Genomic DNA, 16,747 nt, shown 5'->3' with positions numbered 1-16,747 from the left:
ATAGATAGATAGATAGATAGATAGATAGATAGATAGATAGATAGATAGATATCCGTCACATATATAATTTCTGCCTTGCATGTATTGGGTTCTGTACATGTATTAACCTAATAAATAAATGAAAAAAATTATGTGAGGTCTCCCCATTTTTGGTAATCAGCAAAGGTAAAGCAAAAAGATGAGAGCAGATATTATCAGGCTGGGAAGGTCCATGGTTATTGAGCCCTTCCCAGCCTAGAAATACCAGCTCGAAGCCACCCCAGAAGTGGAACATCACATGATATGCTCCAATTGTGGTGCTTTGCCTCTGCTCTTCCCAGTGCCCTGGTGCTTTGGCAGTTGGGGTACTGGAGCGTGGGGTTGCTGTTAGCTATAAAGTGTCCATAAATACAGCTGGCATCAAGCCCTGGTGTTACTATTGGAGACACCCCCATTACTAACCCACTAATAAAAAGGAAACACAGACCCCCCAAAATTATTATTTATTCCCCCAGACTCTCCCTGGTTCACCACTTTATTGGAAAAAAAATCCCATGCAGGTCCAGCATGGTCCACCGAATCTGACAGAGTCAAAGCAAATCCAGTGAATCCGCCTCACTCAGAGGCTCCATAGTGTTTGACAATAGCCGCGTATGTGTCACGCAGCGCTGCGCCGGCGACTAGGAAAAGTGGTGACATCAGCAACGTTACCAGTCTTCACAGTTGCCAGGTCACGCTGCCCTTTGTGATTACTTATCTGTTTTTTTCTTTGCTTGTAACACTCAGATAAAATTAATTCATATTATACACTGCATATAAGCGCACCAAAATCTTTGTATAAAAAATTAGTTTTCCCATAAAAATCAACAGTTCATACTGCTTTATCAATAAATGCACTGTTATAAATTCCAGAATGATTTGATGAAAAATCTAACCTTTCTGTCAGTTCCTGATGGATACAATTTGGTCCTGAAGTGGTTAAATAGTTATTTTCCAGATCATTACCTGCTATTAACAAAAAAATATAAAAATACAATTTTTAAGTGTATTCATAAGTTGTTATTGTTTCTTTTGGCCCCTGAAGAACATATTGGAAAATTTTGCCTGTTGGGTTTGGTCAAGCTGACATCGGAAAGCAGACGTTTCATTAGAAGGAAGTCTGCAATTTTCTAACAGAATATTTTGCCAGTCTGAGTAGGTTGTTATACGGAAATAAATATTATCGCAGACCACAGACTAGACCATTCCAGCCACACATTTCTATGAAATTATTTTCTAATTTCCAATAATGAACCACTATGAAAAAAACAAGTATGTTGACTGTTTTGGCGGGCACTGCGCCAGTGAAAGTGTGTGTGATCCTGCTTGATCTAGACATGATGACGATATTACCCTGACCACGTCTGACATCTGCTGAAGGTTCTGGTAATGATGACATGAGTCTTATTTTTGTGATCATGACAGTGATTCTAACCAAGTGAAGATTTGCAGGAAGTTCCTTAAAATGTGTCAAGATTAAATTCTTACACAATGTGTTGTTATCACCTAACCTGATATTATACATTTGTCATTAAAGGGGTTTTCCCATGAACTAAAGTTTATTTTAATTAATAGATCTTGGAATAATAATAATTTCCACAAATGGATGTCTTTAAGAAAAATGTTCCTGTGCTGAGATAATCTTATAAATGTGCCCCCTGCTGTGTACTGTGTAATGGTTGTGTATGATCGTACAGGAACATGGTCTGATTATACCCCTTCTCCCCTTCTCATGTACAGCACCATGGAATCAATGGTGCTATATAAATAAATAATAATAATAATAATAATTATACCACATCTCCTGGGCAGGGGGGACACAAAAGAGTATACAGACAGGATGGCATAGGATAACAACTGATTTTTGTATTTCCATTTCTCCACTGCAATTGGCACTAGATGCAATTGGCATAAGAAGGACCTCTCTGACTTTTGAAGCAGCAGACGCTTCACGAAAATGCCGGTTGTGTTTTCCTGAAAGCACCACTCTAGAGTTTTGTTTTTCTTCATCCCTGGAGTGGTGCTTATAATCTAAGGTCCATGCACGCAGACTTATATATACCTGCTGCCATCTTTATTGACACCGCTCCGGTCCAGCAGCGTCATCTTGATCATCTTGTGACTGCAACTTCTGACTGGCTTAGATTAGAAGCACCACTCCAGCAGTGCAATAATAGAAAAAGGCTTGAAGCGTCTTCTATGACGTCTTTTGTGCCATTTTACAGTGGCTATACCGATGTACGATAGAAAGTGGTGGCTTTCAAGCTTACTAGTGGAGGCCACCCCAAGAATGGTGGGGTCAATTCTTTGTACAGCTTCATGGCTTTCAAAGCCTGAAGCAGTTAAAAGAAGTGAAAGAAGATGAAACGTTTAAATGGCAAGTTGTTTTGACAGTGCTAGGCATTATGCTTATTCATTCTGCAATTTTTTAACACTTTCTCAAGCGGGTTCCAGGTGGAATCCACCTGAAATAGGCGATATGTGCACATACCCTTATAGGGTTTGTCTGGTTTCTGTCACGTTGCCTGCTATTTTACTAGAACATAAAATGCAGCACAAAGTCAGTGTTGATTTTTTTTGTAATATATGTATCCAGAGACCATTATTGTATGACATAATATCCATGCTGTTGGCTGGCATGAAGGGCAATGGCGTACAGAGAGAGACAACACCACTGCTATGAGGCTTGTGAAAAGTTAGGTCCTAGCACTGAACACTCAGCGTTTCGTTGACATTATCATAGATTTATACAGTTCACAATGCATTTGGTTGGAGCTTTACAAATCCATATACTGAACCATCTCCAACCCCCGAAACGATTGCCGAGGTAGCAAGGATTTTATCATTGTCCAGCAAAGTAAATATGCCGTTAAATATCCTAAAATTAGTAAGGTATGCAACTTGTTCCTGTGTGACGGAGCATTGAAATTTAGTTGCAAATTTGTGTCCCAAGGCCCGTCATGACCCTTTTCAGTTTATGACTGACAATGGTATGGTGACTTCTCATATGTGACTTTGCATCACTCATTCTCTATAAGATTGCCTGACACATCCATGCACTTTAATTGGATATCATCAGTCCCACTGAGACTGAATTGAGTGGTGGTACACGTTTGGCCAGTACTTCATTTCAATTGGACATTTCAGATCCCTGCTCATGAGATCCAAAGGGGTCCCAGCAACCAGAGACCATTGGTCCTCGAGTTATCATCCATCCTATGGAGTTTTTGCCATATGGCCTTATGAGTTCTATGTACACCACTGATTAATAGTTTGTTTCTGCTGTTACAGACACAAGTGACTTCGACTTTGGAAGGAAGATTAGTGTGCCTAGAGACATAATGCTGGAAGAACTGTCGCTTCTCAACAATCGGGGAGCAAGACTTTTTAAGATGAGACAGAGAAGATCTGACAAATACACATTTGAAAACTTTCCTTATGAAATGAAGCCACAGTCCAATGTAAGTGCCTGAAATAACTTTTTTTGTAATATTATGCATCTAACTAGACAAATATTTGCTAGTATAATGGTATAATGCATATAATGGCCTTTTTGTAGAGTACAGACTTTTATATGCAGCAGTTTTCATTCTGAAAATACACTTCAAACACAGTTTAACTTTTTTTAATAGTTTTACATTGATCTCCCACAGTTAAATATATTTGCAGTCGCCAAGTCTTACACATAGAGGGGTATCAATCATTAATAATTTAGGATCTTATGAACCACCCAAACATATATCGGTAATGTGTCCAAACAATGCCTAAACACAACCAACATGCTGTACACCTCAATAATTTTGACATAGTACACATCTGAATAATGCCACTGTATTGTATTTAAATAGTATCAGCACAGAAACTAACAAAGGGATAAAACTATATAATAACTGAAACTACTAACATGCTATAAACTAAAGTAATATCTCAGAATGATTCAACCACTTCATGATAAGAATTTTTTGGTTTTCAACAGCTTGCTCCAAATAGTTAAAGAAAAACCTCATTGCTTTGCACAAACAAGGAAAAGGATACAAAATGATGACAAATATTTTGAATGTTCCTAGAGATATAGTTGGAAGCATAGTTCACATGTTCAAAGTTATAGGAACACTGGCTATATTACCTGGACAAAACAGAAAGAGGCTTTCATTGGCTGCCATCAGATTCCTGAGTACGAAGGTTGTCGAAAAATGTTGAAAGGTCAAATTGACCGGCAGCAAGATTTTGTGCTTTCTGAGGATTCAGCTTGCATAACAAGGCCCTGTCACGGGTTTACATTGACAGAGAGGAGCCAGAATACCGCAGAGCCTGATTTCTCCTACTCCCGCACTGATTAGAAGCACTTCACTTTCATATAAACTGGGTCCTGGCTAGCACTCCTTGTCAGAGAAAGCTTATGCTGCATGGCTGGAGGTTGTTGTTGGTTATTATTGGACAAGGAGTTTGGTGGATTTATCTGTGACTGTTGCTAGGTTTTGAGTGTATGATAATTCCCTTTCTTCTCCTACTTTGGTTTAACCTCATCCTCCACTCCCCAGTGCATTCCTCTGTTTATGTGTGAGTATATTTGTATGTTTGGTATTTTTGTTACCCCTGTTCATATTATCTTATCAGTAAGGTTGGTGTACTACGGTGAACTACTACTCCCCTCTTTCCTGGGTGGGGGAAGGGTACAGATTGAGGGTGGATTAAGGGGTTAAAGCAAGGTACGTGGCCCCTGCATCTTCACCATCAGAATTAATCCGGGGAGCAGGGCAAGCTAAGGTGCCCCTAGCTTAAGGGAAAGGGAAGGAGCCCCTGGTCCCAAGACACCCGACAACAGAGCCGTTACAGGTCCATACTAAATACTGGATGTTTCCATGCCCAAACTCCAAGATGTACACTCCTACTGACCCATAAGCATAACAATAGTCAGCTCCACTGTTCTCAAACCATGTAAATAAGACACGGAGTAGAAAAAAACTGGAACTTTTTAGGTCTATGGATCAGTACTACAGTATGTTTGTTGGAGGAATAATGAAGTATTATGCTGAAAATAACACACTGCCTACAGTAAAGCATGGTGGTGGCTCAGTGGTGCTTTCAATAAACAAAGGCTTTGGCTTTATTATGCTCTGGGAATGCTTTGCTTCATCTGACACTGGAAACCTGCAACATGTGGAGAGCAAAATGGATTCAATTAAGTATTAGGAAATCCTAGGAAAAAAAATCATGCTTTCTGTAAGGAAGCTGAATTATGGGTGTAATTGGACCTTGCAATTGGACAATAATGCCCAGCATACTTCAAAGTCCAGCAAGGCTTGGTGTCAGAAGAAGTCCTAGAAGATTCTACGCTGAAAGTCACAGATATCTGACTTTACCCTTTAGAAAATCTATGGTAGGATTTGAAGAAGGTGGTTGCACTACACAAACCCAAGAATATTAGTGAAACTATTGTCCAAGACTGAAACAGTCTAAGGTTCCTCAGGAACATTTACAGAAGCTGGTGTCTGGCTATGTGCCACATTTGCTGAAGGTCATAACAGCTAAACTGTGTGGTAGTGAGTACTAATGACACTTGTCATGAAGGTGCTGAATAATTCTGAGACTGCAGTAGTTAGTAAAAGTTGCATTTCGACTTTCTTCACACATCCGCTTTTAAGGACCACAAATACGAACATACGCACACCCATCGTATTCAATGGTGGTTTTTTTTGTGCAGCATGGACAAAATGCGTACCACACATGTGCACACTGATGACATCCATGTGTCATCAGTGTGACACGTACCAGTGCCTGGGAACAAGCGGTATAGTTCGCGCTGTTCCTAGGCATCAGTGGGCTTCTGGAGACAGTTCTAATCATTGTTGCCTGACATGCTGAGATCAGCTAGACCAGGAAACAATGATGGGAGTTGTAGTCAGCAGCAGCTGTGTAACTCCTGTGTACAATAAATAAATTTAAAAAAAACAGTGTGGGCTCCCATGCAATTTTCATAACCAGCAGAGGGAAAGCACATGCTAGGGGGCTAATTTTAATAATCTGTGACAAGGGACAATACTCGATAAGGTTCCCAGGTTACTAATAACATTACACAGCTGTTTGTTTAGCCTTTCTTGGTGAATTTGCGAGGGACCCCAGAAAAAAAATGATGTAGGATCCCCCTATAAATTCAAACCAGCAAAGGCTAAACAAAAAGCTGCAGGTTAATATTAATAACCTGGGAAGGGATCTGAGATCCCTGACCAGGCTACCAACATCAGCCCTCAGCCGCCCCAGAAATGGTGCATCCATGGGATGTGCTAAATATGGCCCTTAGCCTCTCTCTTCCCACTTGCCTTGTGGTAGTGGCAAGTGGGGTAATAGGGATGGGGTTGATGTCATCTTTGTATTTTCTATATTATATATATATATATATATATATATACATATATATACACACACAGTGCATATATTCTATAAGATGCCCCATCACTAATCCCATAGTAAGTATTTAAATAAAAGCACAGCAAGAATAAAGTCCTTTATTTGAAAAAATATAAAACACTCTGCCCAATCCATTGAAGCCCTTGTCACCAGTAAAAAAAATCAAAAATACTAAACAACCATATTCCTTACCTGTCACTGACATAAAGACATTCCTCTGATGCCTATGTCTCCTGTAAAAGACAAAAGTAATAAACAACCATATCCCTCACCTGTCCCCGATGTAAATATAATCCCCCGATGCCCATGTCCCCTGTAAAAAACAAAAATACACAACCATATCCCTCACCTGTCCGGTGTGAAGATAAGCCATACTGTTCCACGCAGTAATCATCTCTGCAATATCTGGTTTTCAACCTTAACAGTGCCATGATGCGACTGCCAGGTTGAAAACCATAAGACAATGAGGTGCTGCAAGCGCAGCTTCAGTGACAAGTGGTGACTTCATACAAGTCATTAAAGCTGCGTTCCCACATTTCACTGTGAGGGGCCCAATGAACCATGAGAACATTCTCATGGTGCTCACGTGTTCGCACTAATCTCAGCGTGACCAGGCGACAATGATGAGACCTGCCTTCAGTAGTCGGTGCCTGGGATCAGGGCGAACTGTACTGCTTTTCCCATGCGCCAGTATGTATCACACAGACATACAGATGGCACATGGACGTGAAACATGGACACAAGGACCACGGATGTCATATACGTACATAAGGATGGCATACGTACATGGACCTCGGATCTCACCAGTACTGGTTCATCCTGAACAGGAATCATCAGGACATGTGAAGGAGGCCTTATGGTGAATTTTGAGAAACCACTTGTTGTATTACCTGTGTTGAGCTATTTACATAGTTCTTATTTGATTGGTTGATTTGATAATCAACCTAATTTGCAATAGGTGTTGAATATATTTGATTGCAATTGTACATTCCAGCATATATGCAGAAACATATAGACGTGCACACATCCATTTACATATGTATATATAAAGCCTTATACAGTACATACACAATAACATACCGTGCCTTGCAAAAGTATTCGGCCCACTGGAACTTTTCAACCTTTTCCCACTTATCATGCTTCAAACATTTAGATATCAAATGTAAATTTTTGGTGAAGAATCAACAAGTGGAACACAATTGTGAAGTTGACCGAATTTTATTGGTTATTTTAAATTTTGTGGAAATTCAAAAACTGAAAAGTGGGGCGTGCAATATTATTCGGCCCCTTTACTTTCAGTGCCGCAAACTCACTGCAGAAGTTCATTGTGGATCTCTGAATGATCCAATGTTGTCCTAAATGTCTAATAATGATAAATATAATCCACCTGTGTGTAATCAAGTCTCTGTATGAATGCACCTGCTCTGTGATAGTCTCAGGGTTCTGTTTGAAGCACAGAGAGCATCATGAAGACCAAGGAACACAACAGGCAGGTCCAAGATACTGTTGTGCTGTTGTGGAGAAGTTTAAGCCGGATTTGGATACAAAATGACTTCCAAAACTTTAAACATCCCAAGGAGCACTGTGCAAGCAATCATATTAAAATGTAAGAAGTATCATACCACTGCAAATCTACCAAGACCCGGCCGTCCCTCTAAACTTTCATCTCAAACAAGGAGAAGACTGATCAGAGATGCAGCCAAGAGGCCCATGATCACTCTGAGTGAAATGCAGAGATCTACAGCTGAGGTGGGACAGTCTGTCCATAGGACAACAATCAGTCATATACTGCACAAATCTGGCCTTTATGGAAGTGTGGCAAGAGGAAAGCCATTTCTCAAAGATATCCATAAAAAGTGTTGTTTAAAGTTTGCAACAAGCCACCTGGGAGTCACACCAAACATGTGGAAGAAGGTGCTCTGGTCAGATGAAACCAAAATTGAACTTTTTGGCCACAATGCCAAACGATATGTTTGGCATAAAGGCAAAACAGCTCATCACCCTGAACACACCATCCCCACTGTCAAACATGGTGGTAGCAGCATCATGGTTTGGGGCTGCTTTTCTTCAGTAGGGACAGCGAAGATGGCTAAAATTGATGGGAAGATGGATGGAGCCAAATACAGGACCATTCTTGAAGAAAACCTGTTGAAGTCTGCAAAAGACCTGAGACTGGGACAGAGATTTGTCTTCCAAGAAGACAATGATCCCAAACATAAAGCAAAATCTACAATGGAATGGTTCACAAATAAACGTATCCAGGTGTTAGAATGGCCAAGTCAAAGTCCAGACCTCAATCCAATCGAGAATCTGTGGATAGAGCTGAACATTGCTGTTCACAAACGATCTCCATCATACCTCACTGAGCTCGAGCTGTTTGCCAAGGAAGAATGGGCAAGAATTTCAGTCTCTCGATGTACAAAACTGATAGAGACATACCCCAAGCGACTTGCAGCTGTAAGCGCAGCAAAAGATGGCGCAACAAAGTATTAAGTTAAAGGGGTCGAATAATATTGCACGCCCCACTTTTCAGTTATTGAATTTACACAAAAATTTAAAATAACCAATAAATTTCATTCAACTTCACAATTGTGTTCCACTTGTTGTTGATTCTTCACCAAAAATTTACATTTGGTATCTTTATGCTTGAAGCATGATATGTGGGAAAAGGTTGAAAAGTTCCAGGGGGCCGAATACTTTTGCAAGGCACTGCACATACACAAGGCTATATTCAACCCATTCTCGATATGCACTGTATATACACTGTGCTGCGGGAGCTGAGTTCCCTCAAATCGCAGTATATATATGGCATGATCATCGAACAGGCTCACATTGAGCGCCACCAAATGTGGGTGCCAGCTCTATATCAAAACTGACACCCTGCAGCAATGCCCACGATCGGTGCTTGCACCGATCGCAGGCGTTTAACCCCACTTTTGAATGTTGGTTGTGCTTTTCACACTCGTGGTAGCATGAAACAGACTCTACAACCCAAACAAGTGGCTCAGGTAGTGCAGATCATCCAAGATGGCACATCAATGCGAGCTGTGGCAAGAAGGTTTGCTATTTCTCTCAGCGTAGTGTCCAGAGGCTGGAGGCGCTAACAGGAGACAGGCCATTACACCCAGAGACATAGAGGGGGCCATAGGAGGGCAACAACCCAGCAGCAGGACCGCTACCTCAGCCTTTGTGCAAGGAGGAACAGGAGGAGCACTGCAAGAGCCCTGCTAAATGACCTCCAGCAGACCACAAATGTGCATGTGTCCGCACAATCGGTTAGAAACCGACTCCATGAGGATGGTCTGAGTGCCCGACGTCCACAGATGGGGGTTGTGCTCACAGCCCAACACCGTGCAGGACGCTTGGCATTTGCCACAGAACACCAGGATTGGCAAATTCGCCACTGGCACCCTGTGCTCTTCACAGATGAAAGCAGGTTCCCACTGACACATGTGACAGACGTGACAGAGTCTGGAGACACCATGGAGAGCGATCTGCTGCCTGCAACATCCATCAGAATGACCGGTTTGGCAGTGGGTCAGTAATGGTGTGGGGTGGCATTTCTTTGGAGGGCCACACAATCCTCCATGTGCTCGCCAGAGGTAGCCTGACTGCCAAGATGTTCCTACAGGATGAAGGCATTGAAGCTATGGACAGGCCCTCCCGTTCCCCAGACCTGAAACTGATTGAATACATCTGGGACATGTCTCGCACCATCCACCAATGTCACGTTGCACCACAGACTGTCCAGGAATTGGCAGATGCTTTAGTCCAGGTCTGGGAGGAGATCCCTCAGGAGGAGACCATCCACCGCCTCATTAGGAGCATGCCCAGGCATTGTAGATAGGTTATACAGGCACATGGAGGCCACACACACTATTGAGCATCAGTTCCTTGTCTTGAGGCATTTCCACTGGATCAGCCTGTTACTTTATTTTCCACTGTGATTTTGAGCATCATTCCAACTCCAGACCTCCGTGTGATATTAGTTGTGATGCACGTTGATAATTTTTAGGTTTTATTGTTCTCAACACATTCCACTATGTAATGAATAAAGATTTACAACTGAAATATTTCATTCAGTGATATCTAGCATGTGGGATTTTAGTGTTCCCTTTATTTTTTTGAGCAGTGTAAAATTGTTGTGAAAGAAAGCGAAATGTTTATTTTTTCCTTCCATATTCCATTAATTCCTGTGAAGCACCTGAAGGGTTAAAGGGAACCTGTCAGCAGAATTGTGATGAGTAACCTGCATACACTGTCAGGTTTGCGCTGTTATACTGATTAAAATGATACCTTAGTTGATGAAATCCATCTTGTGGTTGTTGTTTAATCTTTATTTTCAGGTTTGAGTTAATGATATGGTCGTGCTCCGGGGTGGATCTATAGCGGGGTCTTTATGTGGTGTTCTGCTTACATATTTATCTGCATGACTTCTGACAGGTCACTGAACCCTTAGTGACCTGCCCACCATTTTACATACTGAATAAAATATGTTTTGGAAAAAAAAATCACATTCAGCAGGCAGGCGCCAGCAGCAGCGCCTGTTCTGTAGCATGATCGCATGTATAATCTCCATGTAATTATTTTACTTGGTGAAATACATGTATTCATTAAAAAAAATCTCTCAAAATGGCGCCGGCAGCGCCTCCGCAGTAGGATCTATTGGCACCGTTTTGCTAGAGGAAAAAAAATTTGTCCTCACCAAAATCAGATCGCTGATAGATGCCGGCGCTATTTGGACAGAGAAGTTTTTTTTTTTTTTAAATGAATACATGTTTATCACCAAATAAAATAATTACATGGATATTATACATGCCATCATGCTGCAGCGCCGGCATGCTGAATGTGAGTATTTTTTTCAAAACATATTATATTCAGTATGTAAAATAGGGGGCAGGTCACTGAGGGTCAGTAACCTGTCAGAAGCCATACAGAGGAATACCTAATCAGAGCACCACAAAAAGACTTCCCCCCAGAAGCCCGCCCCAGAGTACGAGCATATCATTCACTCTACACTGAAAATAAAGATTAAACAACAACCACAAGACAGATTTCATCACCCAGGCATCATTGTAATCAGTATAACCGCGCCGACCTGACACTGTCTGTAGGGTACTGTGCACAATCCTGCTGACAGGTTCCGTTTATTAAACTTTTTTAGCGTGGTTTTGAACACCTTGAGGGGTGCAGTTTATAGAATAGTGTCACTTTTGAGTGTTTTCTCTCATATAGGCCCCTGAAAGTCACTTCAAATGTGAGGAGGTCCCTAAAAAAATGATTTCGTAAATTTTGTTGGAAAAATAAGAAATCGCTGGTCAACTTTTAACTTTTATAACTTCCTTCCTTCCAAAAATGGTGGTGATGTTAAGTAGCAGCACTGGACACTGTGGCTAAATGCGCCTCTGATTTAGTCAGTGTGCCATAATTTTATGTAATAGCACCAGGCATGCCCTACATAGTAGTAGAACACATAATAATGGTTTTAAGTGTGTAAATAAGACTGATCAATGTAAGGCTCTTAGGATTCCTGTACTGCTAATTGACCGAATCAGACACGGCTAGGGAGCACTCTCGGTGTTTGGCTGTGATTTTAACAACTAGATCTTGAGAAACTGGACAAACTAGATTATTCTCATTCTTGCTTTTTGTTTTTGAGCCAGCGCTGTATGAGCAGCATGTGTTGTTTGCTTTGCACTGACACTATAGATGTGCTGTGTGCATTGATCTATATGTACTGCATGTAGGTAATCATTGGGATCAGCTGGAGTTGTGTTCTTCCTACAAGTTCCTATGTTTTGTCTTGGGGGTTGCATTTTCTAAATAAAATGCAAATTCAGCTAAAGAGTTTGTGTATTTTTTATCTTCTGACTTGTCAGAAAGCAGGTAGTATGTATCCATGGCACCTCCTCCAAAAGCTAGAATGAACTGCTATGTTAGTTCTACCATACATTCCTCTCCTTTGTCTGTTAGCTACTGTATCGCTTTGCTTTCTTTAAGGCTTCGTATCAATTTTGAAAGAGATCTTACAATCATATTTTTATGACACCTTAAAGGAAGCTGTCAGGAAATCGACCCTCATACTGCATATACAGTATGAGCATGTTTGTTTCTGAAAGCTAAATCTATCAACACCTTTATATTTTTTATCTGCTGCTGTATTCCTGAAAAATCAGTGATTTAATTCATATGCAAATTAGGTGTTAAGTGCTCTAGGTGTGTAAAGTGAACCAAGGGCAGAAGCACTGGATGAGCAGTTGTTCCATGAGACACTGACACTTAGAGAAACCATTCTCTTTTGCACAAGATAAATAAAAAAAAAAACTTTGAAAGCCACAGTTCTGTCTTCACGTTTTTGGAGTGTGCCGGGGTTAGATCTTTTGTATTCTGCTGTCTCCAGGCCTTCATCTTCAGGAGCCACAGCACATAACTCAGCGGACACCTAGTTCATTTCAACAAACAAAAGTTTACTGGACAGTTCAAGTTCATCCGACTGTAACATGAGGCATTGGGCACAACACTTCTTAGTCCTTTTTCCTTAATACAGTACGTTTTCAGCATTATTATCCTTTCCTTCTTGACATAGGGTATACGTGAGTTCCGTGACCTGGAAAATTACCCCCACCCTTTTTTAAACAGGCCCCCCTTTTTACACTTAACAACCTAAAGGTTAAACTTCTAACGTACGCAAAACAACAGACTGAGACATATGTTGGATTTAATTGGCCACAGCAGCCATTTTATTAACATAAATGATAACAGAACTTTCTTAACAACCCATAATAGGAGGGGTGGTCCTCGAAGCCCCAAAGTTATAAACCTCAGCATCCCAAATTCCACATTGTTCAGCCAAGGATAAGTCTTACCCCCAGCCGCAAAGCACCAGCTCTGGGATAGATAACACCCGATCCTGGTCCACCGAACCCGCCCCCATGCTAGGGGCCCATAAATCCACCTCACGCGGGATAACCGAACCGCGCCTTGTTAAATTCTCTCATGGGGGGTCCAGGACCTCTCAAGATCCCCCCCATTGAACCGCCATTTACCAATACCACCGACCTCAAGGACCTCCACCCCCGCCAAACTGCCGTGACAATACCCTGACAGTATTCACACACCGAAACAAGTACATTTAATTATCTCTTAAAACATTACCGAAATCCCTTTCGGGATGAATTTACCCCAGTTACCCTAGCCCAAAACAAGGGAGGGCGGGAGATTCCTCACTTGTCACGCAGGCACCTAAAATGGATGCCTGCGTGAGGAGCGTGCCCCCTTTTATGTTCCCGCTCCCCACAATCCCTTAACCCCACCTCCTTCACAATTCGAAAGATGCTAATACCCTCCCCTCACATCACATTTAACCCTCGCCTCACTACCTCAACCAAAATGCTCCAGCTCCCCAGGTCCCACGTAACCCCGTCATGGCGGCCTCCCCTTAAGTGCCGTGGGCCCCCCAGTTCAGCCTTTCTTGACATAGGGTATACGTGAGTTCCGTGACCTGGAAAATTACCCCCATCCTTTTTTAAACAGGCCCCCATTTTTACACTTAACAACCTAAAGGTTAAACTTCTAATGTACGCAAATCAACAGACTGAGACATATGTTGGATTTAATTGGCCACAGCAGCCATTTTATTAACATAAATGATAACAGAACTTTCTTAACAACCCACAATAGGAGTGGTGGTCCTTGAAGCCCCAAAGTTATAAACCTCAGCATCCCAAATTCCACATTGTTCAGCCCAGGATAAGTCTTACCCCCAGCTGCAAAGCACCAGCTCAGGGATAGATAACAACCGATCCTGGTCCACCGAACCCGCCCCAATGCTAGGGGCCCATAAATCCACCTCATGCGGGATAACCGAACCGCGCCTTGTCATGGGGGGTCCAGGACCTCTCAAGATTCCCCCCATTGAACCGCCATTTACCATTACCACCGACCTCGAGGACCTCCACCCCCGCCATGAACACGAATGGCCTGACACCTTAGCCATTCATGTCCCTCCACACCTTCAGACTTAATTTGATGCCACTGAGAATAGCCAAACACCACATATCATTGCCCACCGCGTTCAGGTGCACACCATCCGCTCTCCAAAAAGCTCCTTGACCCGATTCCAAATCCACATGCCTCACAGCCAACGCACCATTCCGAACCATAAACCTCGATATAGCCCTGTTCACTTTGATTCGAGCTCTGTTCACCCCTTCATTGGATCTCGCACCACGCAATACTTTACGCGGGATGATTTCAGACCACACCAACAATACCTTTGGAAACATGACCCAAAACCTCAGGATATCAAATTTTATATCCTTGATCAGCTCCCTACAAGGCCGTTTAGCCAAATCATTTCCCTCTAGATGAATGACCACAATCTCAGGCACTCTGTCCAATCTAACAAAACGATGGAATTCAGGTAACCATTCCTTCCACACCATCCCCCTTTTACCGATCCATCGTAATGTTACAGCCTCTCTGGAAAAACCTCATTGACGGCCACCCGGACGGACCGCAGCACGCAACGCGGCCCAAAAAACATACAAGTGCCCCATGATCCAGACGAGCACCGGATCTGCCCCTGCAATAAAGAAAGAAAGGCAACAAACAATTAACTCACCACAGCCCAGAACTCACAATAAGGTTGGGCGAACATACGACTGGAACCCAGAAGATTCCCACCTCCCAATTCTCCATACCACATCCTCACCCAGGCCCAACCTGGCTGCCTCGGTCGCTGCCCCGATCCGGAAAGAATGACCGCTATATTGTGTTGAAGGTAAACCACCTGCCGCTAAACATCTCCTAAACACCATAACAAACTGAAAACGGGACAAGAAAGACCCGTTTTCATGCACCAGAAATGGCTCATTTAACACACCGCCCTTTGACATGTACTTCTTCACGGATGCCACAGGGCATAACAGGGAGCCCTGAACACTGAATAGCACCACTTTGCACCCCTTCCCATATACGTCCGTTTTTGAAGACTTAACAAACACCACCACCCTATTCCCTTAAACATCAACGTTTTCTCTTAACAAAGTACCTCTTTGACTCCTGGACGGGCTAACCAATTCTCCTAGCCGAAACGCCCCGAAGAAAGCCAAAGAAAAAGCTGCCTGAAACAAAACCACTTCCCAATCAGAAAAACACACTTCTTGCAACTTATGCCCAATGGCTGACAGCACCTCATACGACACAGGACGCCGGCCACCAAAGGCCTTCCAACCTTTTTTCCAACCACGAACTACTTGCCGGACCAAAAAGGATTTTGTTAAATCCTGACAACCCCTGAACTTAAGGTTGAAAGCTAGCCCCGCCAAAAACTTATTCAAACGTGTTACTGACCATCCTGCTTCCCAATGATGGCCAAGAAACAACAACAAACCATATTCCTCCTCCATATCCTGATCCATACTCGACTTCCAGGATTCCCACAGGCGCCAAGCCTGATTATAGTGGGACCAAGATGAATCCGTGAGAGATTTGGGGAATAACTCTGTTACGGCCCTCGCGGCAGGTTCCACAATTCCGCTGGACAATCCAGACCCGAACTCTCCGCCTGAGGTGCCAGTTCTCGGAAAAGCCGCCACTGAAATTGAGAAAGAGCAACAACTATTGGATCAGGCGCTAACAAACCAACTTCAAATACAATCCATAAATTGTACTTAAGTCTCAGGAAAACCAAATGCTGTAAAACCTTCACTACTGCGGGCGTAGCGGCTGACAGGGAGTTTACAGCCTTTACCGTTCCTATGTGTTCGCAAGGGAAAGAAATCTTCAAATTCCTCAATTTCTCGCCCCACAAGGCCAACGCAACAACTCTGGGGAACAAATGCAGCAATAACCGGTTATTTGACCAACCTTCCTTTTTCCATTCTGCTGGCCAAGCCGCTGCTGACCAGCTCCCGCGAAAGAAAAGACCAAAACCACTGTCTTCGACAACATGGACCGAAATGCCCAATGAGGCGGCAAATGCAACAGGCTGAATCCACAGAGATCTGCCATTGTACTCGTCAAGAAAACCGCCCACACCTTCAAATCATCCCGAAATTCTTTCTTTATCCTGATAAAATGCAAAGAGGACTTTACCCCTATGGTTGCCAAGGATAGGCGACGACAGAACGCTCGACCCATCGGCATGATCCTGCAGGCAAAGTTCAGCTTCCCTAACAGCGACTGCAAACCTCGCAAACTTATCTTTTTTAAACCAATCGCATTCACCACATCCTGACGCAAAGCCGTGAACGTATCTGCAGGTAGTCTACACTCCATTGCTACCGTGTCAATTTCGATGCCTAGGAAGCTCAACAAC

The 16,747-nt window shown here is 42.7% G+C and overlaps 1 protein-coding gene and 1 long non-coding RNA gene across 2 annotated transcripts in view; one reads left to right on the top strand and one right to left on the bottom strand.

Moving 5' to 3' along the window:
* The window catches only part of MYOZ2 (myozenin 2), a 151,197-nt gene that overhangs the window by 65,669 nt on the left and 68,781 nt on the right, over positions 1–16,747 (top strand). The window contains exon 3 of the mRNA XM_077278517.1: positions 3,310–3,479. Coding sequence (XP_077134632.1) covers positions 3,310–3,479 — 170 coding nt within the window. The remainder of the gene's footprint in view (positions 1–3,309; positions 3,480–16,747) is intronic.
* LOC143788698 (uncharacterized) overlaps positions 1–16,747 on the bottom strand; it is a 57,370-nt gene that overhangs the window by 28,193 nt on the left and 12,430 nt on the right. The gene's annotated exons all lie outside the window — the stretch shown is intronic.

Source organism: Ranitomeya variabilis, chromosome 1, assembly GCF_051348905.1.
Source record: "Ranitomeya variabilis isolate aRanVar5 chromosome 1, aRanVar5.hap1, whole genome shotgun sequence".
NCBI lineage: Eukaryota > Metazoa > Chordata > Amphibia > Anura > Dendrobatidae > Ranitomeya > Ranitomeya variabilis.
Note: the sequence above shows the minus strand (reverse complement) of the source record. Positions and strands in the feature narration are given on the sequence as shown.